Below are 27,288 nucleotides of genomic sequence, written 5' to 3'. Positions count from 1 at the left end.
CCCTGCTTTATAATGGGGTGTAGGGATACACAAGGTTCATACAGGTAATGGGGCTGGATGGACGTCTATTGCCCATTCAAATCCTTTCTGGCAACAACGTTTGTGGTATAAAGAAGAGATTGGGGCTGGGGCACATGTGTTATACCACTGTAATATTAGTTTATCTATGAAATGATTAGTGTATACAGGTCAGATGGCACAGGACTAAAACATGCTGATAACAGGGTTGGGGTGTGCAGCGAATAGCTGGATATAGGTTACTGTTATCTAACGGGTGGCATCCCTAAGTCTTTTTTTATCTGCAAATTGGTGGCCAAAAATACCGATTACCGATGGTTATGAAAACTTGAAATCGGCCCTAATTAATCGGCCATTCCAATTAATCGGTCGACCTCTATTGTAGTTGGTAGTAGTTGGTAGTAGTAGTAGTGGTGGTAGTAGTAGCAGTAGTTGTAGTTAGTAGTGGTAGTAGTAGTACTGTAGTAGTTGTAAGTAGCAGCAGTAGTAGTAGCAGTAGTAGTAGTAGTAGTAATATCAGGTAAAGAGAGAGACTAGCTCAGTGTTGACAGCTCAGTGTTGACAGCTCAGTGTCGACAACTCAGTGTTGATAGCTCAGTGTTGACAGCTCAGTGTTGACAGCTCAGTGTTGACAGCTCAGCTCTGTACTGTAGAGAATCATCAAAGACAAACAATGTCCAAACACTGATGGCTTACAAAGTTACATTTCTTTATTTCAACAATATCAGTCTCATGTGGTATCAGAGTTCCATTGGGATAGATTGTAACTCAATATTAGGAAGGTGTTCTTAATGTTTTGTGCACTCAGTGTATATTTAAAGTTTCAACATGAAACAAACAATATGATTGATTAAGAACAGGAAGTACTGTGTGGTAAATACAGTATAGTTCTCTCTGGTCAATAGTAGACCTCCTCAAACACTGAGTAAAAGTCTCACTCAGATCTTTAGAGTTCTCAGGCTCTGACTCCGTCCGCTGACCTCCTGACCCCCCACAACCCTCTCCATTCTAAAAGGCAGCAGTGCAAAGGTCAATAATCTACGTTGGTTTGGAATTCTGTCTCATCAAGATCTTTACAGACCTCCCTCCCCTCCTTCTCTAGACACTGTAGACTGGACCAGACATTATTCTGACCTGTTTTCCCCATGACCACCATAATCCATGGTCACTCACCACGGTACAGTGGACAGTAGACCTGGTCTGGTTCTACACATAGACGGTGATGGTGAATCATATGAGATTGTGAAGAAGCCAACTTGATGAGTTTCTCCTGACCCAGCCCAACAACCCTATCAATGCCCTCTGACCTCTCCCCTCTCGTTCCAGTCTCTTCTGCAACACTGAGTGAGCTTCCCTGACTTCTTTCAAATTCTGTCTTAGTCTCTCCATTTCTCCATCCTTCTTGTTAATCTGTCTATTCTTCTCCTCCATCTGTCTGCTGAACTCTCTCTGCATCTTTGTCTGTGAGATCATCACGTTCCTCTGTAACTCAGGTAGGACTATCTTCATCAGGTTTCTCTCTGCTTCAACTCTGGCCTCTCCTTCATAGTTCTCCATCATCTCCTCTATCTCCTGTCTGTGTCTCTCCTCCATCTCCCTCCTCTCATTCTCTCTCTTCTCTCTAAATCTCTCCAGCTTTCTCTCCATCTCCTCCCTCCTATCAGACTCCCTCTTCAGCTCCCTCTCCAGCTCTCTTTTCTTCTCCTCATCCCTCTCTTCTTTCACCTGTCTCTCCAGTTCACTGGTTCTTTCACTGAGTGTTCTGATATCTCCCTCATGTTCCTGGATCACTCCCTCTATCTTTATCAGAGAGTCCTTTAACTCCTTCTCAAGTCTCTCTCTCAAGTCTCTCTCCTCCCTCTCTTTCCTCTCTCCTCTCTCTCTCTGTATCTTTCCCTCCATCTCTCTAACCTGGTCCTCCGCCTCCTGGTAGGTCTGACTGCTGTAGAATCTCTCTCTGTTTCTTGCCACCATCTCCTCTACCTGATCCAGCAGCTCTGATACCTGAGTGCCATGGGCCCTGTCCTTAATGTTGAGGACGTGGTACCTGCTCCCACATTTCTCTACAAGCTGCCGGAGGTCCTGACGTCCTGCTTGGAGAAACTCCTCAATGCTCTGCTCTTTCAGGCCATCATCATGGGTGAATAGAATTACAGTGTGTCCCCAAAAACCCTCCCCAAACACCTCCTCTATTCTCTCCAGCACCCCTCTCTCCTCCCCCTTAGAGGGCTCCACTGGTATGACCAGGAGGAAGGCATGGGGTCCCGGGGCAGACAGACGGACACAGAGCCCCACATCCTGTCTCATCTCCTCCAGAGAGAGTCCAGGACAGAACCAGTCTGGAGTGTCCACCAGCACCAGCCGTCTCCCACACACGTCCCCCTCTCTCCTCTTACTCCTCTGGGTCACTGCAGAGGGGCTGGCCTGGGCCCCAAACTCCTCTCTGCCCAGGATGGTGTTTCCTGCTGCACTCCTCCCAGCCCCAGTCCTCCCCAGCAGCACCAGTCTCAGCTCAGACACACTGGGAGACACTGGGGAGTCTGGACTGCTGCTCTCTCCTCCCACTGCAACACAACACACAGCCCTGATCAACACTCTGACTCTCTGGAGGATGTACAACAGTGTCAAATATATTATAATCTACATCCATAACTCACTATGTGGAGGATTTAACTCCATGCTGTTTGTCCTCCTCAGTGGAAGTGTGGGGTCTGTATCTGAGGTCTCTCCTCCCACTGTAACACAACATAGAGAACTGGTCAACATACTGACTCATCAGAGACACATTTAAAACATAGTATAAACAAACTACAAATACATTACACATCATAGTGAAATATAGATTATTGGAGAAAATAGAGAATATCAAGATTGATGACAGTTTGAGACAACATGTATAACTCACTAAGTGAAGGATGGTCCACTATAGACTAGAAACAGTAGGAGATAACAGGACAATATTGATAACTCACTAAGTGGAGGATGGTCACTATAGACTAGAAACAGTAGGAGACAACAGGACAATATTGATAACTCACTAAGTGAAGGATGGTCCACTATAGACTAGAAACAGTAGGAGATAACAGGACAATATTGATAACTCACTAAGTGGAGGATGGTCCACTATAGACTAGAAACAGTAGGAGATAACAGGACAATATTGATAACTCACTAAGTGGAGGATGGTCCACTATAGAATAGAATAACCTGAGAATGGAGAGTCGACAATAACCTGAGAATTGAGGAAAGTACAGAAGACTAAATGTATTAATGGTGTGAATAATCTCACCCAGTTCAGCATTTTCATTGTTGACATCCTCCACCTGTTTGTCTCTTTCCTTTAACTGCTTCTCTCTCTCCTCTAGAAGGTTCTCTCTCTCTTCTACTTCCTGCCTCCTCTCTTTTAGTTCATTTACTTTCCCCTCCAGTAGTTTGTCTCTCTCTTCCAGTAGTCTGTCTCTCTCTTCCAGCTGTCTGTCTCTCTCTTCCAGTAGTCTGTCCTTCTCTCCCAGTCTGTGGTTGCTGTCCTCTAGTTGAAGGTCTTTGTCCTGCAGTAGGACTCTGAAGTTCTCTACTTGGCTGTTCTTGTCCTGCAGGTTCTTTCTCAGTGCCTCTAGTTGAATGTCTCTCTCCTTTAGTTGCTTGTCTTTCTCTTCCAGTTGGTTTACTTTCTCTTCTAATAGTTTCTCCCTCTGTCCCATTATCTGGTTCTTCTCCTCCAGGAGTCTCTCTTTCTCTCTCACTTCCTGGTTCATATCATCCAGTTGTGTGTCTTTCTCCTCTAGTTGTTTCATCATCTCCTTTCTTAATATCTCTTTTAATTCTTTTTCCATCTTCAACTCTGAGAGAGAGCAATTAACATATTTAGTTGGTTGTTTGAATAAGTAATATATTAATTCATACCTATAAATACATTATCATTTGATGGAGGTGGTACAATTATGTGTAATTATTTCCTACAGTCAACAGTTATCTGAGCTGAACCAATCATCAACTGGTCTATTGACTATTTGATACATTACAAATGAATTAGTCTGAAAAACTGAATGACATCACTCATGTTCCCTGATTCAATCCTCTCTCCTCCAGACTCTCTCATACTTACCAAGCTCACCAGCTGATGCCTCCCTCTTCAGCTTGTCCTCCTGGGTCTCATGTTGTAAATACTGTGATCCTGAGGCTACGGTGTAAAACAGAGAGGTGAGTTCTGTGTGGTAGACTACATCACTATATACAGAACAAACAGGACCAATCACATTTCTCCTGTCACTCAAGCCTCCCTCATGTAGAGACTGTGGGCACCAATGAGATCTGGTTAACTTCATAAATAATGTTGTTTTGTTATTGGCCTATCTCTGATCAAATGATTATGTTCATTGTTTGTGATAACCAGCATTGGGCTCTATGGCAGATACAGGATATTGTGTCAGGAGGCAGGGTTCTATGGAATATACATTCAGTAGAATTTGAAGAACATCTGACATCATAATCCAACCTACCTTGAGAACATTTGGGGAGAGTATTAATAAATGTAAAGAAACCGACTTAATTTGTAGACTTGAAGAAGACACACTGCTGTTCACAAGGCCTGTAGTTTTTATAGTATCAGATTAACACTCTGGTCTGTTCTTTGTCTTGTGTTATTGGTTGTCAATAAACAAAACGGACAAATAAGTAATTACTCACAGAATCCTGATCATCCATTATCCAAGATGGAGAGTCATGAATAATGATCATGTAAAACAGAATGCATTAGTTATTATTGTTCATTAAATTTCTGTCTCATTGCATAATTTAATGAAATACCAGACATCATATTGATATGACTGTTCATCACATTCATTACTAATGTACATCTAGGGAAAGGGATGTAAGCAGTGCTACTATTGGAACAGTCTAACCATCATAGAATGCTTCGTACTAGGACATCAAACTGAATTCAAGCTGATTCAAGTTCATTTTGGAGTGTGAAATGTTGAGCTCCATGGCAGATATATTGTGGAAGGAATATGTGAAATGTTGACCTCTTTGGCAGATATATTGTGGGAGATCTATGATTTGAAAATTCTGGATAATTTGAAGAACATCTATACATCTTAATCCAACCTACCTTGAGAACATTTGGGGAGAGTATTGATAAATGTAAAGAAACTGATTTAATTTGTAGCCTTGAAGAATACACACTGCTGTTCACAAGGCCTGTAGTTTTTATAGTATCAGATTAACACTCTGGTCTGTTCTTTGTCTTGTGTTATTGGTTGTCAATAAACAAAACAGACAAATAAGTAATTACTCACCCCATTCTGATCATCCATTATCGAAGATGGAGAGTCATGAATAATGATCATGTAAAACAGAATGCATTAGTTATTATCATTACCTTCAAATCACCATCTGTCACATGATCCTCTCAAATACCATAGTGATGTGATATACATCAGAGGGGTATGAGTGTTCATCACATTCATTACTAATGACAATCAAGGGACGTGACAGTAATGTTGGAATGGTTCTAATGCTTTAGGACAAGCTCAAAGCTCAGAGTGATGGTAATATGCATTGTAACTAGTTGATATTCAGAATGAATCTAGTCTATTCATCTGTAACTCCTACTATGAACTCCTACCTACATGAGAACGTAGAAGTGTTCTGTTCAGGGAAAGAGACTGGTTGTTATTGTTGTTGTTTAGGTGTTTAGAAACATTACTGGAGTTATAGATCACTTACCTTCTCTATCCCATAAACCCACTGCAGCCTCCTCCTTCTGTTCTCCATGGATGACCTGACATATGTAGTCTCCTGTATCTGACCTCCTGTAGCCTCTCAGCCTCAGAGACACGTTGCCTCTCTCCAGCTCCTGGGTGATCAGACTCACTCTGCCCTCATAGCCACTCCTCTCTGTCACCTGGCCATTCTGATACAGGTAAATACACTCTGTCTCTTTAAACCACCGGATCGTCGTGGCAACAGCACTGGTGTCAGGTGAGAGGTGACAGGGGAGGGTGACCTCTTTACCAACATCAGCCTCCACATAGTCTTCTGAGGTGAGTTTAAACTGAGCTGTTCAGAAAGAGAGAACATTTCATGTTTAATGACATCATCTGTGTCAGGAACACAAATACTCTCAGTACATTTATAAACACAGCTGAATGAAAAACTACAATAGACATACAACAACCAGGACCATGTCAATTCTAAAATACAACACACACAATCCCAGACAGACATATTCATTTGAAGGAAAGTATATATGTCATAGAAGAATGTGATGCTACAATCTAGAATGATATTATCCCATTTGTTCCCACATCTTTCCCAGACATGCCACTATGCAAATCTTATGCCACTAGTAAGCCTAACATGTCATCCATTTTGATTATTTATTTATTTATTTAAAAGTATGTTTTATTCTTGGTCACAATTGTGACAGAGTGCTCTGCCTATAATAACATGAACAGATATTTACCCCTATTCCTCAACCTCAATATCTATATACCTCAGCCCACTTACCCACACACCTAAACTCAATGACCCCCACACCCCAGCCCTGTTACCCCCATGCCCTAACCCTAACACCCACATGCCAATACCCTCAAATCTATACAATCAAGTACAGATACAGGCATATCCTGGCCCTAAATGACCTGTGTGTTACTCAAGACCCCAGTTCCTTTGCCACTACACCTCATCCCTGTTACTTTCCTATCTCAGCCCTGTTACCCACTTTCCTTAGGCCTGTATTCCCCAAGTCACCAACAGTAACCTATATCCAGCTATTCGCTGCACACCCCAACCCTGTTATCAACATGTTTTAGTCCTGTGACATCTGACCTGTACACACTAATCATTTCATAGATAAACTAATATTACAATTGTATAACACATGTGCCCCAGCCCCAATCTCTTCTTTATACCACAAACGTTGTTGCCAGAAAGGATTTGAATGGGCAATAGACGTCCATCCAGCCCCATTACCTGTATGAACCTTGTGTATCCCTACACCCCATTATAAACTAGGGAAATCCATGGGCATACTCATATAAAACAGGTCTACCCCAGTGTCCAAGCCTCAACATTCATACTAACCAGGTCTACCATTGTGCAAGAGACACTAAACAAACCTAATAACATTAAATATTACTTCAATTATTATACTAATTCAGTTTATGGGTCTATACATGGCCTATTCCCCCTGAAATAACAACATATGATGTTTTACAGTAAAAATCTCTGATTTAAACATCAGTAAAGGTTTATGGATAATGGTAAAATCATCTGTAACATCATTTTGAGCCAGTATATCCTGAACCAAACTCAACTTAAATCTACTGAAGAAAGAAAAGGATCTGCTATGACTAAATATATAGAATAAATTAGAGGCAATGTATTTTCCCATTAGTCAGAACTGATTGACAGGTAGCCTAGCACTTAAGAGCATTGGGCCAGTAACCCAAACGTCGCTGGTTTGAATCCCTGAGGAATGTTGATATGCCCTTGAGCAAGGAACTTAATCCTAATTGCTCTGGATACATATTTTATTTATTTAACGAGGCAAGTCAGTTTAGAACAAATTCTTATTTACAATGACAGCCTACGCCGGACGACAGCGGACCAATTGTGCTTCGCCCTAAGCTACTCCCAATCATGGCCGTTTGATATGTACAACTTTAACTTCTCTAGAGCCAGTAAAGTACAAAAGGTTTATTTTGTTCCGTATTGTGTCCGACTGGATTAAATGGGTTCTATAATAAAGAGATGTTTGGAGGGAGAGGTCACTGTGGAGCAGTAGAGCTGTTTCTCACAGACACAAACTCAGTTACAACTCCTCATGTTACAAACACATTTCATCCAGACACACATTTACACATAAAGAGAAATAAAACCACAAACATCATTTTCAATAGTTGGTTTAGTTCTGTTCTCCCAGATACATGAAAGAAAAGTTAATCATTAATTATAGCATGGCGACTTACTGTGAACTCTGGACTCTGCCATTTTAACTGCAATAAAAAGAGAAAACGTTCATATTTACATCATTACCATTCATCAAATTCTCTCTTTTGCTCAATCACACAGATACAAACATCACTTCCTCTTTCTCCAGTCCTCATTGTTTTAAAACAGGACTGTTGTGTCTAGTTTGGAAAGTGAAATATACTGAGATCTCCTCTTACCTTTACTGGTCTTCACGTCCTCCACTTCACATTCAAAATAGTTGATTTAAATCCATAACCACTCTAATAGTCACTATATGTGCATATCTACATGTTTTTACAGAACAATCTACACCTCAGGTCTATACTGAGACACAACTTTCACCTTCACCTTTGCACAGGTACTTGGAGTAAACTCCTCCCCCCAGCCTCTCTGGTTAATAGAAAACCCAGTCACAAAGTCCAAATTGTCTATAGGCCTATCGTAAAATGTCATGGAAACAAGAATGTACATTTCTGATCTTAATTTAAGTTTAAGGTTAGGCATAAGGTTATCAGAGTGGGTTAGGGTTAAAATCAGAATTTAAGAATGTAGCTCAGTTGGTAGAGCATACTGCTTGCAATGTCAGAGTTGTGGTTTCAATTACAAAAAAATTAGGAAAATGAATGGACTCACTACAGAGCGTCTGGTAAAATGTAAAAATGGTCAGGGTTTGTGACTTTGTTAACTAGTGACCAACATTAGATGGTTTATGCTGTCATACAGCATGGTGCTGTCTTCTATCATCATATTTTAGTTAATCATCTCTAAAGTTCTAAAAACTGTTTCAATTCAAATCAGAAGACCGATCCAGCCAGCAGATGGTAGTGATGTTCTTTAATTATAGTCATATTATCCTGAGCTGTAAAGATTTAACAGTGACTATCAATATTAGCTTCTCTTATCTCTTTGGACCCATTCACATGAGTAAATGAGTGAAATTGCTTCCATGACAAATAGTCTCAATGCTTTTCCATCCCCTCCTAACAAAATAAATGTAGCTGACTGGTGGTCATTTACTGTCTGAAGAGAGTATCATTTATACCTGCTGGTCAATGTTGGGAACAGCGGTGAATTTACAAATCAGAAAGTCAGACATACCATATAGGGGGCTGGGAGTAAAGGCTGAGTTTGGGTTAGGGTGTGCAGGGGACAGGGCTGGGGGTAAAGGCTGAGATTTGGGTTAGGGTGTGCAGGGGACAGGGCTGGGGGTAAAGGCTGAGTTTGGGTTAGGGTGTGCAGGGGACAGGGCTGGGGTAAAGGCTGAGTTTGAGTTAGGGTGTGCAGAAGACAGTGCTGGGGGTAAGGGCTGAGTTTGGGTTAGGGTGTGCAGGGGACGGGGCTGAGGTTAAGGGCTGAGTTTGGGTTAGGGTGTGCAGGAGACAGTGCTGGGGGTAAGGGCTGTAAGTATGGGAGGAGTTAAGGCGTCTGCATGCTTCCCAGCCAAAACAATCTGAAGAGTTCCTCCATATTTATGATGATTGTAGTGGCTTCCTTTCCTCTTGATCATAACCACTGCCCAAGCCTGAAACGGTGTTGTTTCGGACGCATACAGTCCACATTCGAAATTCCTCAACGGACAAAACATTCAATGAGATCCAGGGAAATGTATCACGATCCTCGTCTTCTGACGATATCGCGAAATCACTGTCGGAGATCGTGGACCAAAACGCAGCAGGTTGTGTGCTCAACATCATGTTTATTAAACACGTTGATCACGAAAAACAATAAATGCAGACAACACAACAGGAGACAGTTTCGCAGGCTATAACTAGCAGTGCAAAAAACAACTACCCACGAAACACAAAGACAAACACACCCTACTATATAGGACTCCCAATCAAAGGCAACTCAACACACCTGCCTTCAATTGAGAGTCCAACCCCAATTTACTAGACATAGAAACACAGACATAGACCAGTGACAAACCCCATAAACATACATCAACTCCCCTCTGCCACGTCCTGACCAAACTACAATAACCAAATATACTCTATACTGGTCAGGACGTGACAAAATGGTGCAACAAAAAGGTTTATTCTTCTTATATCTAACAAAAAAATGATTCTCCAATCAACTTAAAGCAGAGATTACTTGATGTGAAAATCACATAATATGACCTGTTTGTTTGTCTGGTCAAAAGGCTATACCACTCCCACATCTAGCTAGGACTCCCCCTCCCCCGAAGGCCCAACTTCCTGTCTTTATCCTGTCACTAACACACTGACCACAGTACAATGAATGGGCAAGAGGTGGAGCTAAAAACTAAGGTACACTTATAACAAAGGAATATATCTCAATCAGGTCAATATAAATCATAAAGGTACATGATATTCTATCATATACATTCATATTTCATATATTTACACACACGTACATGAAGCTCTGTTTGTTCCGTCTTTGACACAAGTATGTCCACATCGGCTCTAAATTACCGGCCCCTAATTGTTAACTGCACTGAATACATAACAGTTACTTAATATTCAAAAAATAGAGCCAATACACAAAACATTCAATACCAGAGCACTATTACGGTTCATAGCTACACTACCGTTCAAAAGTTTGGGGTCACTTAGAAATGTCCTTGATTTTGAAATGAAAAGCAAATGTTTTGTCCATTAAAATAACATAAAATGGAACAGAAATACATTGTAGACATTTTTAACCTCTCTGGCGCAGGTGGGACGAATTCGTCCCACCTACGTAACAGCCACTTGAATCCAGTGGAGCGATTTTTGAAACGTTTGAAATACTTTTACTTCAATTTCTCAAACATATGACTATTTTACAGCTATTTAAAGACAAGACTCTCGTTAATCTATCCACATTGTCCGATTTCAAAAAGGCTTTACAACGAAAGCAAAACATTAGATTATGTCAGGAGAGTGCCCAGCCAGAAATAATCAGACACCCATTTTTCAAGCTAGCATATAATGTCACAAAAACCCAAACCACAGCTAAATGCAGCACTAACCTTTTATGATCTTCATCAGATGACACACCTAGGACATTATGTTATACAATACATGCATGTCTGTTCAATCAAGTTCATATTTATATCAAAAAACAGCTTTTTACATTAGCATGTGACGTTCAGAAAAAGCATACCCCCCGCAAACTTCCGGGGAATTTACTAACAGTTTGCTAAATTACTCACGATAAACGTTCACAAAAAGCATAACAATTATTTTAAGAATTATAGATACATTACTCCTCTATGCACTCGATATGTCCGATTTTAAAATAGCTTTTCGGATGAAGCACATTTTGCAATATTCTAAGTACATAGCCCAGCCATCACGGGCTAGCTATTTAGACACCCGGCAAGATTAGCCTTCACCAAAATCATATTTCCTATAAGAAAAATGGTCTTACCTTTCCTGTTCTTTGTCAGAATGCACTCCCAGGACTTCTACTTCAATAACAAATGTAGGTTTGGTCCCAAATAATCCATCGTTATGTTCCATCAGCGACGTTTTGTTCTTGTGTTCTAGACACTATCAGAATTGTAAATCACGGTCGCGCACATGGCGCAGAACGTGACTAAAACATTCTAAATATTCCATTACCGTACTTCGAAGCATGTCAACCACTGTTTAAAATCAATTTTTATGCAATTTATCTCGTAGAAAAGCGATAATATTCCGACCGGGAATCTGCAATAAGCTAAACAGCCGAATGAAAATACTCCACGGGGGTGAATCGTGCACGCGCCTAGTTCTTTTGTCACCTAATGGGACACTTGGAAGAGGCGATAATGTGTTTCAGCCTGAGGCTGCCTCGTCATCGTTCAGGTTTTTCCCAGGTTCTGAGAGCCTATTGGAGCCCTAGGAATTGTCACGTTACAGCTAAGATCCTTACTCTTCAATAAACAGAGGCTAGAAGAACGACTCCTTGTCAGACAGGCCACTTCCTGCATGAAACCTTGTCAGGTTTTTGCCTGCCATAGGAGTTCTGTTATACTCACAGACACCATTCAAACAGTTTTAGAAACTTTAGGGTGTTTTCTATCCAAACCTGAACAATAATATGCATATTCTAGCTTCTGAGTTGGTGTAGGAGGCAGTTAAAAATGGGCACATATTTTTTCAAAAATTCTCAATTCTGCCCCCTAGCCCCAACAGGTTAATGTTGTAAATGACTATTGTAGCTGGAAACGGGGGATTTTTAATGGAATATCATAACGCCCTGACCATAGAGAGCCCTCGGGGTTCTCTATGGTGTTCTAGGTCAGGGCGTGGCTAGGGGGGTTTCTAGGTATTATATTTCTATGTTGGTGTGTCTGTATGCTTCCCAATTGGAGGCAGCTGTTTACCATTACCTCTAATTGGGGATCATACTTAGTGTGTCCTTTTTCCCACCTGTGATGTGGGATATTGTTTTGGATGAGTGCCTATGAGCGCTACGTATTTCACGATCGTTATATCTTTGTTGTTTTGGAAGTTGTCACTATCATTAAAATGAGGAACTCTACTCACGCTGCGACTTGGTCCAATTATTCATACGACGGTCGTGACAAGTAGGTGTACAGAGGCCCATTGTCAGCAACCATCATTCCTGTGTTCCAACCGCACATTGTGTTAGCTAATCCAAGTTTATCATTTTAAAAGGCTAATTGATCATTAGAAAACCCTTTTGCAATTATGTTAGCACAGCTGAAAACTGTTCTGATTAAAGAAGCAATAAAACTGTCTTCCTTTAGACTAGTTGTGTATCTGGAGCATCAGCATTTGTGGGTTCGATTACAGGCTCAAAATGGCCAGAAGCAAAGTACTTTCTTCTGAAACTCGTCAGTCTATTCTTGTTCTGAGAAAATAAGGCTATTCCATGCAAGAAATTGCCAAGAAACAGAATAAATAGAGTGGGAGGCCCCGGTGCACAACTGAGCAAGAGGACAAGCACATTAGAGTGTCTAGTTTGAGAAACAGACGCCTAACAAGTCTCAACTGGCAGAAAATCAGCCGTTTCCATCAGAGGTGCACTTGACTCAAAGATGGATCACTGTGTGTGTGTGTGTGTGTGTGTGTGTGTGTGTGTGTGTGTGTGTGTGTGTGTGTGTGTGTGTGTGTGTGTGTGTGTGTGTGTGTGTGTGTGTGTGTGTGTGTCTCACTCAGCTGCCTCCAGGGGCTGACAGACTTTATTGATAGGTCCCTGTAAGATGTTGATCTTGGTCTTTAACCATGACGCTCCGGACAAGACCTTTGACCCCTGGCAAAGCCTCCACCACACGCCCCATTAGCCAAGAGTTCTTTGGGGCGATGTCATCGACGATGACCCCAAGGTCACCAGTACTGAGGTTTCTCTTAATTTTGTTCCACTTGTTCCACTCCTGCATAAGTGGAAGATACTCCCTTATCCATCTCTTCCAGTAGAGGTCAGTGATATATTGTACTTGCTTCCATCTCCTTCATGAGTATAGGTCTCTTCTCTGGAATAATCCGGGTGGCAGGACTGGCTTTGCTTTCAGATGAAGCAGATGGTTTCTAGATGAAGCAGATGGGTTCTAGATCATTATGGTCCTTTGTTACAGTTGTGATTGGTCTGTCGTTCATGATCGCCTCAATGTCTGCAAAGCCTCATCATCCAGTACTTGCTCTTTACGGACTGAAAAGAGGATATTTTTTCACCAGTCGGATCAACCTCTCCCATACCCTCCCATGGTGGGCTCCAGAGCGAGGGTTGAATGACCATGTCACTCCTTCCTTCAGTAATTCATTTTGAATCTTGTTGTGTTTCAGCTCTTTCAGAGCTTCTCCTAGTTCTCTGTGTGTTCCAATTAAGTTGGTGCCATTGTCTGACACCTGTTACTGGGCCCCTTCGACAAATTAACCTGCGCAGGGCATTGATGCAGGAATCAGTATGCAGATAACTAGCAACTCACAAGGCAAGTGAAAATCACACCATACCGCTTCACATGAACGCGGCCTCGCTTCACTTCTATGGGACCGAAGTAATCTATGCCCACATGGGTGAAAGGCGGCAAATCAGGTGACACCCGATCTTGTGGAAGGTCGGCCATCTTCTGTTTTCCATCTCTAGCTTGCATCCGCCTGCAGAAGACACAGCTCTTAAGGATCTTCCCTGCTAAGGAGTTGGCGCAGGGTATCCAATATCGCTGGTGATGTCTGGAAAGCATGTGACCTCTCCCAGAGTGGCCAACCTGCTCATGGATGTGGAGTAAGATCAGTCTGGAGATGTGGGAGTCTTTGGGCAGGATCATAAGATTCTTTAGTTCCGTAGGCATAGCAGCTTTGCTTAACCTTCCTCCCACTCTAACGCTTTTCCAAACGTCAGTTTGAACTTGGCAATTTGTTCCTTCAGTGAGTTTGTTAATCTCTGATCTGATCCTGGATCAGTTTGTGAGAACTGGCTTTTCTGGCTTAACTGTAGAAGAAGTCTCTTCAGTTTCAGCATCCAGGCAACTGCTTTCTTCAAGTTGTTCCATGTTGAATAGTACTCAGTTTGCTGGCAGACTCTTATCATCCACACATGTACTGTTCACGATGATGTCCTTTCTCAAATCTGGATCATCCGGAGGGATGGAGCCAAGCTCCTCGGGACTTTCCGCCATGTGTTTCTGCTTTCTTCAGGAATTCTGGTCCTTTGAGCCATCTCTGAGTTCAGGAAAGTTTCAGCATGTAACCCTTGAGGCATCATCGACTGGGTTGTGCTGGGAGTTCAAATACCTCCACTGTTTTGCTTTAGATAGGTCATGGATCACAGCAACCCTATTAGCCACAAAGATATGGAATCTCTTGGTATCGTTGCGGTTGTATTTTAGCATAGACTGACTGTCCAGAAAGTTGACTCCTCAAGTTCAATCTGGAGCTCCAACCTTAAGATCCTGTCCACTCGCACCTCCAATGTTGCTGCATCAAGTTCCAGTCTGGGAATCGTCATCTGCTTGAAGTGGAGTTACTCTTGTTTTCCCCAGTATGAATGGGGTGTGGACATTTTCCATACCGTTTATGAACCTAGAAGCCATAGAAGCCAGCACAGCGTGGCTGTACTTCTCCAATCCTTTGTTAGTATCACCATCTGGCCACCAGAAATCTTAGCAAGACTCCTTTGAGTGTGTTTGCCAGGTCAGGGCCTTGAAGGAGTTCACTGTTGAGAGATGTGCCTTTATATGATGAGCAGTAAAACACCACTCGTATTGTTCCTGGGGAGAGGGCCAGAGAGGGCTGGGGCCAACCCAGTGAGGGTGATGCAGTCCCCCGGAGAGGTGGGCCCACCCCCTGCCCTCGACCCCCTAAGTGGCGCCTTTACATTCACCAGGAAGAGAGGGGGGAGACAGCCAGAGAGGGATGGACAAACCCAGGGAGGGGGGGCTGACCACGAGAGAGAGGGCCCCTGCCCGTGGCCACCAGGGGGTGCTATTAAATTCACCCAGAAAGGGCTGGGGCCGACCCAGGGAGCCGGAGTCGTTACCCGGACAGGGAGTCCGACCCCCGCTGTAGCCACTTCATCCAGCCAGCTCCCTGACCACAAGGAGAAGAGGGAAGAGGGCCCATTGAGGGTCACCAGGGGGCGCCACTACATCCAGCCATTTTTAGCATTTTCCTTACAGTAATACTAATTTTCAGTTTTTAGACAAATTATTAATTCATTTCTGCCCTGAAAAATCTATTCAGTTCCTCCACATTGAAATGAATGGCGGTCAACTTGAAAATAGGCTGCTGTGACTGATTTTACACTGAATCCATGATGAATCTATGAAACCTTTCCAATGGGTCTCCTTGTTCTGTGGGAAGTTTGTTGTAGTTATCATCTATGGTACGATGTGATAATAAAGCACATCCCAATGCTGCCCATTCTGTCTCATCAATATACCCCAAAATGCATACAGGTATGACCTCTGACCCCCAAAGGTGGACCCATGGAGATGTCATTAACATTCCAATTATTTTATACTTAATTTCATACTTTATACCCTATTTCATACCTCAAGTTAATAACATATCAATTGCCTTATTTTGCAAAGATTGTTCCCTGATAATACATTAATTTCTATTTTCTGGATATAAACAGTTTTGCTTCTGAAGTAACAAGCTATAAATCCATGTGAAAACAAATCCCCTCCATTGTGTCTTCATTATTTTATAGTAACAATATGTTCCTCCAGCCTTTGTCTTGAATAGTGATTTCCTACTCATTCTAATGACACTATACATTTTTTGACTTCTCCAAAACCCCCTCTGTGATTATTAGATGAATGTATGAATAGTCACTACTCTTTCCAAGACACAAAGCCTGGAGGAAAGGACATGGCTGCAGTGGAGGAAAGGACCTGGGTCATTCCAAAAACCATTTATTCTGGAACAGAGTAATAAATCAAATCAAGCTTTATTTACACAGCACATTGATGACATGAATGCAACATAATTCACTTCACAGGAAAAAAACTATGAAAATAAAAACCTGAAATATTTACACAAGAAAGAAAAGAATACCAATTTTAAACTAAAATACAAAAAAAATCACACTAAGGAAAAGAAAAGCTAAAAAGGTGTGTTTTAAGATGCCTTTTAAATATGTCCACAGTTTCAGACCTCCTCAGGTTCTCTGGCAGGCTATTCCAGAGGCTGGGGGCATAATAACTAAAGGCTGCCTCTCCATGCCTCTTGGTCCTAGGCTTCAGGATAGTTAAAAGGCCAGTGCCAGAGGACCTGAGGGACATAATGGGTACATAACTTAAAAGCATGTCTGACATGTAATGAGGTGCACTATGGAACACCGTTTGGGTCTTTGCGTGTCAAAAAGATACACGTCAAATAACACTATGTAAACTATATGCAAATGTTGGCCGATCACAAATAAGGCGCATGTGAAGCCAGCTATATGAAAAACATCTCATTCATCATCACCAACAAACGACTAAATCAAGTCGAACCTTGAAAACATGAGAGAAGCTTTTTAAATTTTACCAGCCAAGTGGAACCACCTTTACAACCAGCCCAGGAGGATCAGGTGGTTCAAAGGTAGGATTCATTCTGGTAGGTTAGGTAATACCTGGCAAAAGTCAACATTAACAAGTACAACTACCTAGTAACGTTAACACATAACGCTCCCCTTTCTATTATTAGCCTATCTAGCTAGCTATGTTATCGTTTGTTATTTTACAGTATGTCTGTTCCAGTAAACTAGGCCTGTCTATTATTAGCCTATCTAGCTAGCTAGCTATGTTATCGTTTGTTATTTTACAGTATGTCCTTTCCAGTAAACAAGGCCTTTCTATTATTAGCCTATCTAGCTAGCTATGTTATCGTTTTTTATTTTACAGTATGTCTGTTCCAGTAAACTAGGCCTGTCTATTATTAGCCTATCTAGCTAGCTAGCTATGTTATCATTTGTTATTTTACAGTATGTCCTTTCCAGTAAACAAGGCCTTTCTATTATTAGCCTATCTAGCTAGCTATGTTATCGTTTGTTATTTTACAGTTTGTCCGTTCCAGTAAACTAGGCCTTTCTATTGTGTTGTGTTATGATGTTGACTTTTTCTTCAAATATCGCTTGAACATGAAGTGTCGTTGGACTGGACTGAACAAACTAATGTTAGCTAGCTAACGATAGCAGCAGCTACCGTGGGGGGTGTGAGTCTGGGCGCCATTGATTAGGTTCAGAGTCATTACTGTAACTTTTATAACGTTTACACATGTCAGACTTCAGTCGTTCAGGAGACGGAATAATGCTGGAATCCAAAGGTGTCAACCCGGGAGAAGCAGGCTGATAACTATGAGGGTTTGTCTGATCTCTGAGCCTAACATCCAGCAGCTGAACAGGATAGGTACATTTTCCCTTTATCCATGCAGTACATGAGGCCACAGTGCAGTCCACAGAACTTGCTTTGTAAGTAAACTAGGTGTGAATCTATCTTGTGATTTAACATAGACTTATTGAAGGTTATTTTACTGATTTAAAGATCATGGACTGTTTCCCTGTTTTATATTAGGATACTTGTTATTAGATTTAAATATTGTTGCCATATCTCAGTATCTTTAGTATCCTGTGAGGCAGATCAAGTTGCACTATGGTCAGGAGGAGAGCAGCTTGTTGAAGGTTTTGGGGGAAACATTCCACCAGATGAATCCAAATGTAGAGGCCTTTAAGACAGACAGGAGGAGGAGGCTCGTTCTCCTACAGCTGGAAAGCATGTGTCCAGCTGCAATTAAATCAGCTGGACTATGGAGCTCTGCCCTGTACTTAAGATAGCCTCCAACACTCTACTCAACAAATTGGATGCAGTCTATCACAGTGCCATCCGTTATGTCACCAAAGGCCCATATACTACCCACCACTGTGACCTGTACGCTCTCGTTGGCTGGCCCTCGGTTCATACTCGTCGCCATACCCACTGGCTCCAGGTCATCTACAAGTCTCTGCTAGGTAAAGCCCCGCCTTATCTAAGCTCACTGGTCACCATAGCAGCACCCACCCATAGCACGCGCTCCAGCAGGTATATCTCACTGGTCACCCCCAAAGCCAATTCCTACTTTGTCCGCCTTTCCTTCCAGTTCTCTGCTGCCAATGACTGGAACGAACTGCAAAAATCACCGAAGCTGGAGACTCATATCTCCCTTACTAGCTTTAAGCACCAGCTGTTATAGCAGCTCACAGATCACTGCACCTGTACATAGCCCATCTGTAAACAGACCATCCAACTACCTCATCCCCATACTGTATTTATGTATTTATCTTGCTCCTTTGCACCCCAGTATCTCTACTTGCACATTCATCTTCTGCACATCTACCATTCCAGTGTTTAATTGCTATATTGTTATTACTTCACCACCATGGCCTATTTATTGCATTAACTTTTTTTCCATGTGTAACTCTGTGTTGTTGTATGGGTCGAACTGCTGTGCTTCATCTTGGCCAGGTCGCAGTTGTAAATGAGAACTTGTTCTCAACTAGCCTACCTGGTTAAATAAAGGTGAAAAAAAAAGAAAAAGGTACACTTGATCACCAGTGATCATGAGTCCATGGAGGAGCTGTGGGACCTGACATAATGGTGATAGGACAACAGTCTCAGCATAAACATAACAAAGTAGATGGTGGTTCTTGACCATTCTCCCATCTACTGTACATTGACATGGAGATGATCAGCAGCTTCAAGTTCCTGGGCACCCTGATATCCTTTTCTGCCCTCAGTCACTTCTCTCAAAAAGTCCCACTAGTGCTTCTCTACTACCCTCATCAACTTGCTGCACCACGACCAATGTACCAACTACAGTGTCTGTTTCTATTGACATAACACGTCAATGAAACGTCCATATTTACTGGAAGATTTATTTATTGTAACACTTGACATACTTGACTTAACTACTTTGCATAATCCTCAGGTTACCCACTAGGAAATCATACATTCATTGAAGCTGCATTATGGATTACTGTGTCCAAATGATTCTGGTTGGTTGTAATGTTTTTGAAAACTTTCACTACACAACTTTTTTTGCTGATGGACAATCCTGTCGGAAACTTTCATAATATCAATCCTTTTGGGACACATCACAATTAACATTGGCTGCAGTATTCCCAACTTACTAGGTAGTCATGCAATAAACATGTTGGATAATTCCCCTTAAATGAATTCCCTTTAAATCAAATCAAATGTTATTTGTCACATGCGCCGAATACAACAGGTATAGTAGACCTTACAGTGAAATGCCCTTAACCAACAATGCAGTTAAAAATAAAATAAAAAACTACAAAAAGTTAAAGTAACAAATAATTAAAGAGCTGCAGTAAAATAAAAATAGCGACACTATATACAGGGGATACTGGTACAGAGAATGTGCGGGGGCACCGGTTAGTCGAGTTAATATATACATGTAGGTAGAGATATTAAAATGTGACTATGCATAAAGAGTAGCAGCAAATAGTCTGGGTAGCCATTTGATTAGATATTCAGGAGTCTTATGGCTTGGGGGTAGAATCTGTTTAGAAGCCTCTTGGACCTAGACTTGGTGCTCCGGTACCACTTGCCGTGCGGTAGCAGAGAGAACTGTAGCTGTGGCTCCACTGGCAATCCTAGCCTAGCAATGCTGAAGCCCCCGAAGTGAAAATGAAAACCTTCTCCATGGTTAAAGGGTATGTGTTCCCCCTGAAAAAAGGAAAGGGCGGGACATTAAAGTCCATAAGTAACACTTATTTGAGAACATAATACTCTAAGTGAAAGTAGTTTGGGATTTATTTGATCTATTACGTTCTTAGGGGGCCCATGGAAGAATAAGGCTATAACATGCTGTCCCACAGTTGTGAGAGTGATTAGGTGATACATTTTACTGGTGTGGGCCGTGTTACTTCAATGATCATGGTTTTGCATCTAACCTTCCACCTCCAGCAGCCAGTCCCTCCAGAAACATGACTCTGCTCTCTATTGCTCTTTAATTGGTACCAGGTGGGGAGCGCTCTGCTTTGAAGAGAGAAGCTATGTCTTTGGCCAAAAGAGGTTTCTCAGCGAGGATGTGTGTCTATTCATGTAAGGCAGGAGACCGAGACACTCTAGACCCTCTTTGAATCTATGAAGTAAAAAAAGTAAATGAATTTGCCCTGAAGAATTTAACTAAACTTGAGATTCCTTAGATATATGGAAACTCACTGCTCAAGAGCATCCCGTTTCCTGCTTTCTAAGTAGAACTTTGTGGCTGACTTCACCAGGGCATCCCTCTCCAATGTACGAATGTATCGCACTGCACGCAACATGACCACTTCCTGTGCCTCGTCAACAGTTTGTGCTAGCTGGATCTTAGATTGTCCCAAAACACTGTTTATTGAACTAATTAGCAAAACAGATTGATTATCACTACCCTTAAAAAAGATTGACTGCCAACAAAAGGCAACTAAATCCATGTGGAAAAGTATTCAAATACAACCCTAATATTTTTTCAAATGAACAGTAACATAACATCATCACAGTATAAAGTGACTTACCTTCTCCAACTTCTCTCTGAAGTCATATTCTGCAATTTCTTTCAGTTCTGGCACAGGAGGTTGTAGGCCACACACTTGCCTGCATAGCCTCTCTGAAAAACATTGTGGCTCATCATAGAGTGCTGTCACACACAAGGCAAACAGTAAATAAAGGAAACATTACTTAACATACAAAAATCAAATGTCTTACTCAAGAGAGAGAGATATACATTTTAGTCATTTAGCAGACGCTCTTATCCAGAGCGACTTACAGTAGTGAATGCATACATTTCATAAAATGTTTTTCCATACTAGTCCCCCGTGGGAATCGAACCCACAACCTTGGCATTGCAAGCACCATGCCCTACCAACTGAGCCACACAGGACCTAGATATATACACTGCTCAAAAAAATAAAGGGAACACTTAAACAGCACAATAAAACTCCAAGTCAATCACACTTCTGTGAAATCAAACTGTCCACTTAGGAAGCAACACTGATTGACAATCAATTTCACATGCTGTTGTGCAAATGGAATAGACAACAGGTGGAAATTATAGGCAATTAGCAAGACACCCCCAATAAAGGAGTGGTTCTACAGGTGGTGACCACAGACCACTTCTCAGTTCCTATGCTTCCTGGCTGATGTTTTGGTCACGTTTGAATGCTGGCGGTGCTTTCACTCTAGTGGTAGCATGAGACGGAGTCTACAACCCACACAAGTGGCTCAGGTAGTGCAGCTCATCCAGGATGGCACATCAATGCGAGCTGTGGCAAGAAGGTTTGCTGTGTCTGTCAGCGTAGTGTCCAGTGCATGGAGGTGCTACCAGGAGACAGGCCAGTACATCAGGAGACGTGGAGGAGGCCGTAGGAGGGCAACAACCCAGCAGTAGGACCGCTACCTCCGCCTTTGTGCAAGGAGGAGCAGGAGGAGCACTGCCAGAGCCCTGCAAAATGACCTCCAGCAGGCCACAAATGTGCATGTGTCTGCTCAAATGGTCAGAAACAGACTCCATGAGAGTGGTATGAGGGCCCGACGTCCACAGGTGGGGACAGCCCAACACCGTGCAGGACGTTTGGCATTTGCCAGAGAACACCAAGATTGGCAAATTCGCCACTGGCGCCCTGTGCTCTTCACAGATGAAGGCAGATTCACACTGAGCACATGTGACAGACGTGACAGAGTCTGGAGATGCCGTGGAGAACGTTCTGCTGCCTGCAACATCCTCCAGCATGACCGGTTTGGCGGTGGGTCAGTCATGGTGTGGGGTGGCATTTCTTTGGGGGGCCGCACAGCCCTCCATGTGCTCGCCAGAGGTAGCCTGACTGCCATTAGGTACCGAGATGAGATCCTCAGACCCCTTGTGAGACCATATGCTGGTGCGGTTGGCCCTGGGTTCCTCCTAATGCAAGACAATGCTAGACCTCATGTGGCTGGAGTGTGTCAGCAGTTCCTTCAAGAGGAAGGCATTGATGCTATGGACTGGCCCGCCCGTTCCCCAGCCCAGGCGTTGTAAGGAGGTCATACAGGCACATGGAGGCCACACACACTACTGAGCCTCATTTTGACTTGTTTTAAGGACATTACATCAAAGTTGGATCAGCCTGTAGTGTGGTTTTCCACTTTAATTTTGAGTGTGACTCCAAATCCAGACCTCCATGGGTTGATAAATTGGATTTCCAATGATTATTTTTGTGTGATTTTGTTGTCAGCACATTCAACTATGTAAAGAAAAAAGTATTTAATAAGATTATTTCATTCATTCAGATCTAGGATGTGTTATTTTAGTGTTCCCTTTATTTTTTTGAGCAGTGTATATAAAGTGGGGGGGAAAAGTATTTGATCCCCTGCTGATTTTGTATGTTTGCCCACTGACAAAGAAAGGATCAGTCTATAATTTTAATGGTAGGTTTATTTGAACAGTGAGAGACAGAATAACAACAAAAATATCCAGAAAAACGCCTGTCAGAAAAGTTATAAATTGTTTTGCATTTTAATGAGGGAAATAAGTATTTGACCCCCTCTCAATCAGAAAGATTTCTGGCTCCCAGGTGTCTTTTATACAGGTAACGAGCTGAGATTAGGAGCCCACTCTTAAAGGGAGTGCTCCTAACCACAGCTTGTTACCTGCAAAAAAGACACCTGTCCACAGAAGCAATCAATCAATCAGATTCCAAACTCTCCACCATGGCCAAGACCAAAGAGCTCTCCAAGGATGTCAGGGACAAGATTGTAGACCTACACAAGGCTGGCATGGGCTACAAGACCATCGCCAAGCAGCTTGGTGAGAAGGTGACAACATTTGGTGCGATTATTCGCAAATGGAAGAAACACAAAAGAACTGTCAATCTCCCTCGGCCTGGTGCTCCATGCAAGATCTCACCTCGTGGAGTTGCAATGATCATGAGAACGGTGAGGAATCAGCCCAGAACTACATGGGAGGATCTTGTCAATAATCTCAAGGCAGCTGGGACCATAGTCACCAAGAAAACAATTGGTAACACACTACGCCGTGAAGGACTGAAATACTGCAGTGCCCGCAAGGTCCCCCTGCTCAAGAATACATATACATGCCCGTCTGAAGTTTGACAATGAACATCTGAATGACTCAGGACAACTGGTGAAAGTGTTGTGGTCAGATGAAACCAAAATGGATCTCTTTGACATCAACTCAACTCGCTGTGTTTGGAGGAGGAAGAATGCTGCCTATGACCCCAAGAACACCATCTCCACCGTCAAACATGGAGGTGGAAACATTATGCTTTGGGGGTGTTTTTCTGCTAAGGGGACAGGACAACTTCACCGCATCAAAGGGACGATGGACGGGGCCATGTACCGTCAAATCTTGGGTGAGAACCTCCTTCCCTCAGCCAGGGCATTGAAAATGGGTCGTGGATGGGTATTCCAGCATGACAATGACCCAAAATACACGGCCAAGGCAACAAAGGAGTGGCTCAAGAAGAAGCACATTAAGGTCCTGGAGTGGCCTAGCCAGTCTCCAGACCTTAATCCCATAGAAAATCTGTGGAGGGAGCTGAAGGTTCGAGTTGCCAAACATCAGCCTCGAAACCTTAATGACTTGGAGAAGATCTGCAAAGAGGAGTGGGACAAAATCCCTCCTGAGATGTGTGCAAACCTGGTGGCCAACTACAAGAAGCGTCTGACCTCTGTGATTGCCAACAAGGGTTTTGCCACCAAGTACTAAGTCATGTTTTGCAGAGGGGTCAAATACTTATTTCCCTCATTAAAATGCTAATCATTTTATAACATTTTTGACATGTGTTTTTCTGGATTTCTTTGTTGTTATTCTGTCTCTCACAGTTCAAATAAACCTACTATTAAAATTATAGACTGATCATTTCTTTGTAAGTGGGCAAACGTACAAAATCAGCAGGGGATCAAATACTTTGTTCCCCCACTGTCTAGCCATAAACAAACGTGTCTTTGTGTAAAAGTGTAATTCACCTTGAGAGTTGGAAGAAAGGCATTTTTGCCAATCAGGTCCCTCATATTGCAGAGGAATGCATGGCACTCATTAGCAGTCGGAGAAATTCTCTTGAGGGTCCACCCTCATCAGCTGCCCCTTTTCTGTCAGCCTCCCTAAAAACCATGTCTATTTTTGCCTCCGGATTAAAGCGGGCTCTCTTAAAGCCTTTCATTGCACAATCATAAATGTTGTCCCTCATCACATTAATTTGGTTGGCATCTCATTAACTTTTTAGTGATAGGGGGCAGTATTCAGAAATTCAGGATGAATGACAAGCCCAAATTAAACTGCCTGCTACTCGGGCCCAGAAGGTAGGATATGCATATTATTAGTAGATTTGGATAGAAAACACTCTGAAGTTTCTAAAAGTGTTTGAATGATGTCTGTGAGTATAACAGAACTCATATGGCAGGCAAACACCTGAGAAAAATCCAACCAGGAAGTGGGAAATCTGACGCTTGAAGTTTTTTCAAGTGAATCCCTATCTAACACACAGTGACTTAGGTTTCATTTTGCACTTCCTACGGCTTCCACTAGATGTCAACAGTCTTTAGAACCTTGTTTCAGGCTTTTGCAGTGAACAGAAAGCGAACAAGAGGAACTGGAAGTTTGTGAGTCAGAAAAGGATATGAGTTCAGTGGCGCGCATTCACGTGAGAGGTAGCTGTGTTCCATAACGTTTTTAAAGACATTGGAATCATCCGGTTGGAATATTATGGAAGATTTATGTTAAAAAGGCCCTAAAGATTGATGCTATACGTCGTTTGACATGTTTCTACGAACGTAAATAGAACTTTGTTTTACTTTTAGTCATGAAATTTTCGTTGCGCTTCCTACATTTGGAGTAGCTTACTGAACGCGCTAACAACAAGGAGGTATTTGGACATAAATGATGGACTTTATTGAACAAAACAACATTTATTGTGGACCTGGGATCCCTGGGAGTGCTTTCTGATGAAGATCATCAAAGGTAAGTGAATATTTATAATGCTATTTATGATTTTAGATGACTCAAATGGTGGGTATCTGTATTGTCTGATGTTGTTTTCTGAGCGCCGTACAGCAACATGGTATGCAGCCTCTGCGACATGAAGCATGCTGTCCCTCACTCTGCATCTCTGCATCCAGAGCCCTTAATTGTGATTGAACAGCCTCCGGTCCACGTTTGTCGTTCCCAGCCATCAAGTCCTTCATCTTTTCATCCAGGGCCAAGTCTGACATGTCAGAATATAACGGTGCATGTGACAGATTGAATTGTCCGGAAAAAAAGGAACAATGGACAGGGATGAGGTAATGCATATCATCATAGTTATTTTAAAGTCCTGTCTTGATTGTAGTCATTCTAAATTGTTTGATTGGTAAGAAACTGGAAACCGTGCATCTAAAGTCTGTAGTTTATAGCATTACTTCCAAGCACAACTGACCTTAGACGACGTTTGAGTGTTGATCGGGACACATGTGGAATATCTGCCATCTGAGACACACTGAAAGCACAGGACATCAGAAACCTCAGTTGCTCTTGAGTGATGGCATAACAAGGTGCACCTCTAGCTCCTCTCCAAGTCCGAGGAGCCCGGTAACTGGAACTGGCTGTAACAATAATACACTGTGTTTAGGCTACTTAAAACCTCTTGGGGCTATTTGGGACGCTAGCGTGCCACCCGTGGCGCACCCTATCAACAGCAGGTGCATTTCAAGAGCGGCAAATTTGAAACCAAATAAATGTCCAAATTCAAATTTTTCAAACATACAACTATCTTACACCCTTTGAAAGATAAACATCTCCTTAATCTAACCACGTTGTCCAATTTCAAAAAGGTTTTACGGCGAAAGCATAAAGTTAGGTTATGTTAGGAGAGTACATTGACAATAGCTGTGTGTAATGTATTGTCAATTCAAAGACAGGCGTCACCAAAACCATAAAAATCAGCTAAAATTATGCACTAACCTTTTACAATCTCCATCAGATGACACTCCTAGGACATTATGTTAGAGAATGCATGCATTTTTAGTTCTATCAAGTTCATATTTATATCCGCCAGGTGTCTAATGGGCCACCACTGTTCCAAGGCTCTTGTTCGGTCAGATCTCACAGTATAAGACTCAAAACACTTTGTAAAGGCTGGTGACATCTAGTGGAAGCAATAGGAAGTGCCAAAACATTCATCAGCCCCTGTGTTTTTCAATGGCATAGGCTTAAAGGCAATTCAACACATCAGGTATCCACTTCCTGTCAGAATCTGTCTCAGGGTTTTGCCTGCCAAATGAGTTCTGTTATACTCACAGACACCATTCAAACAGTTTTAGAAACTTTAGGGTGTTTTCTATCCATATATAATAAGTATATGCATATTCTAGTTACTGGGTAGGATTAGTAACCAGATTAAATTGGGTACATTTTTTTATCCAGCCGTGAAAATACTGCCCCCTAGCCCCAACAGGGGGTTGTGTGTATTGTGACACAGCCCACCCCTCTCATTCCAAAAACACTTTTAAATTATAGTAACTGTCACAAATTGTGTCCAAGTAATGTTTTTATAATATTGGATTTTAAAAACCTCTTATGGCTGAAATCATGTTAACGGGATCGGGATCAGTGGAATGGCAGAGCGCCAAATTCAAAAAATTATTACAAATATTTAACTTTCATACATTCACAAGTGCAATACACCAAATTGAAGCTGAACTTCTTGTATTTCTAGCCACTGAGTCAGATTTTAACAAGGCTACAGTGAAAGCAAACCACGCTATAATCTGAGGATAGCACCCCCAAAAAATACTGGCAATCATATTTCATCCCGCCAGGCGCGACACAAAACTCAGAAATAACATACAATTCATGACTTACCTTTGACGAGCTTCTTCTGTTGGCACTCCAATATGTGCGTTTGATCCAG

General features: G+C 42.2%; 1 protein-coding gene across 6 annotated transcripts in view; it reads right to left on the bottom strand.

Moving 5' to 3' along the window:
- Positions 1-706: 706 nt before the first annotated feature.
- The window catches only part of LOC115165128 (trichohyalin), a 55,164-nt gene continuing 28,582 nt past the window's right edge, over positions 707-27,288 (bottom strand). The window contains exons 1-9 of one of the 6 annotated variants that reach the window (XM_029718166.1): positions 8,193-8,371; positions 7,992-8,018; positions 5,746-6,078; positions 5,316-5,321; positions 4,705-4,710; positions 4,124-4,198; positions 3,191-3,859; positions 2,676-2,753; positions 707-2,582 (exon numbers count right to left, since the gene is read on the bottom strand). In XM_029718166.1, coding sequence (XP_029574026.1) covers positions 1,249-2,582; positions 2,676-2,753; positions 3,191-3,859; positions 4,124-4,198; positions 4,705-4,710; positions 5,316-5,321; positions 5,746-6,078; positions 7,992-8,013 — 2,523 coding nt within the window. In that variant the 5' untranslated portion in view covers positions 8,014-8,018; positions 8,193-8,371 and the 3' untranslated portion in view covers positions 707-1,248. Of the gene's footprint in view, positions 2,583-2,675; positions 2,754-3,190; positions 3,860-4,123; positions 4,199-4,704; positions 4,711-5,315; positions 5,322-5,745; positions 6,079-7,991; positions 8,019-8,192; positions 8,373-27,288 lie in introns of those variants that run through there. The other 5 variants (XM_029718170.1, XM_029718168.1, XM_029718167.1 and 2 more) reach the window with 5 other exon arrangements.

The sequence above is a fragment of the Salmo trutta genome, chromosome 27 (assembly GCF_901001165.1).
Source record: "Salmo trutta chromosome 27, fSalTru1.1, whole genome shotgun sequence".
NCBI classification, from domain to species: Eukaryota; Metazoa; Chordata; class Actinopteri; order Salmoniformes; family Salmonidae; genus Salmo; species Salmo trutta.
The sequence above is the reverse complement of the archived record's forward strand: the minus strand, read 5'-3'. Positions and strand labels throughout refer to the sequence as shown.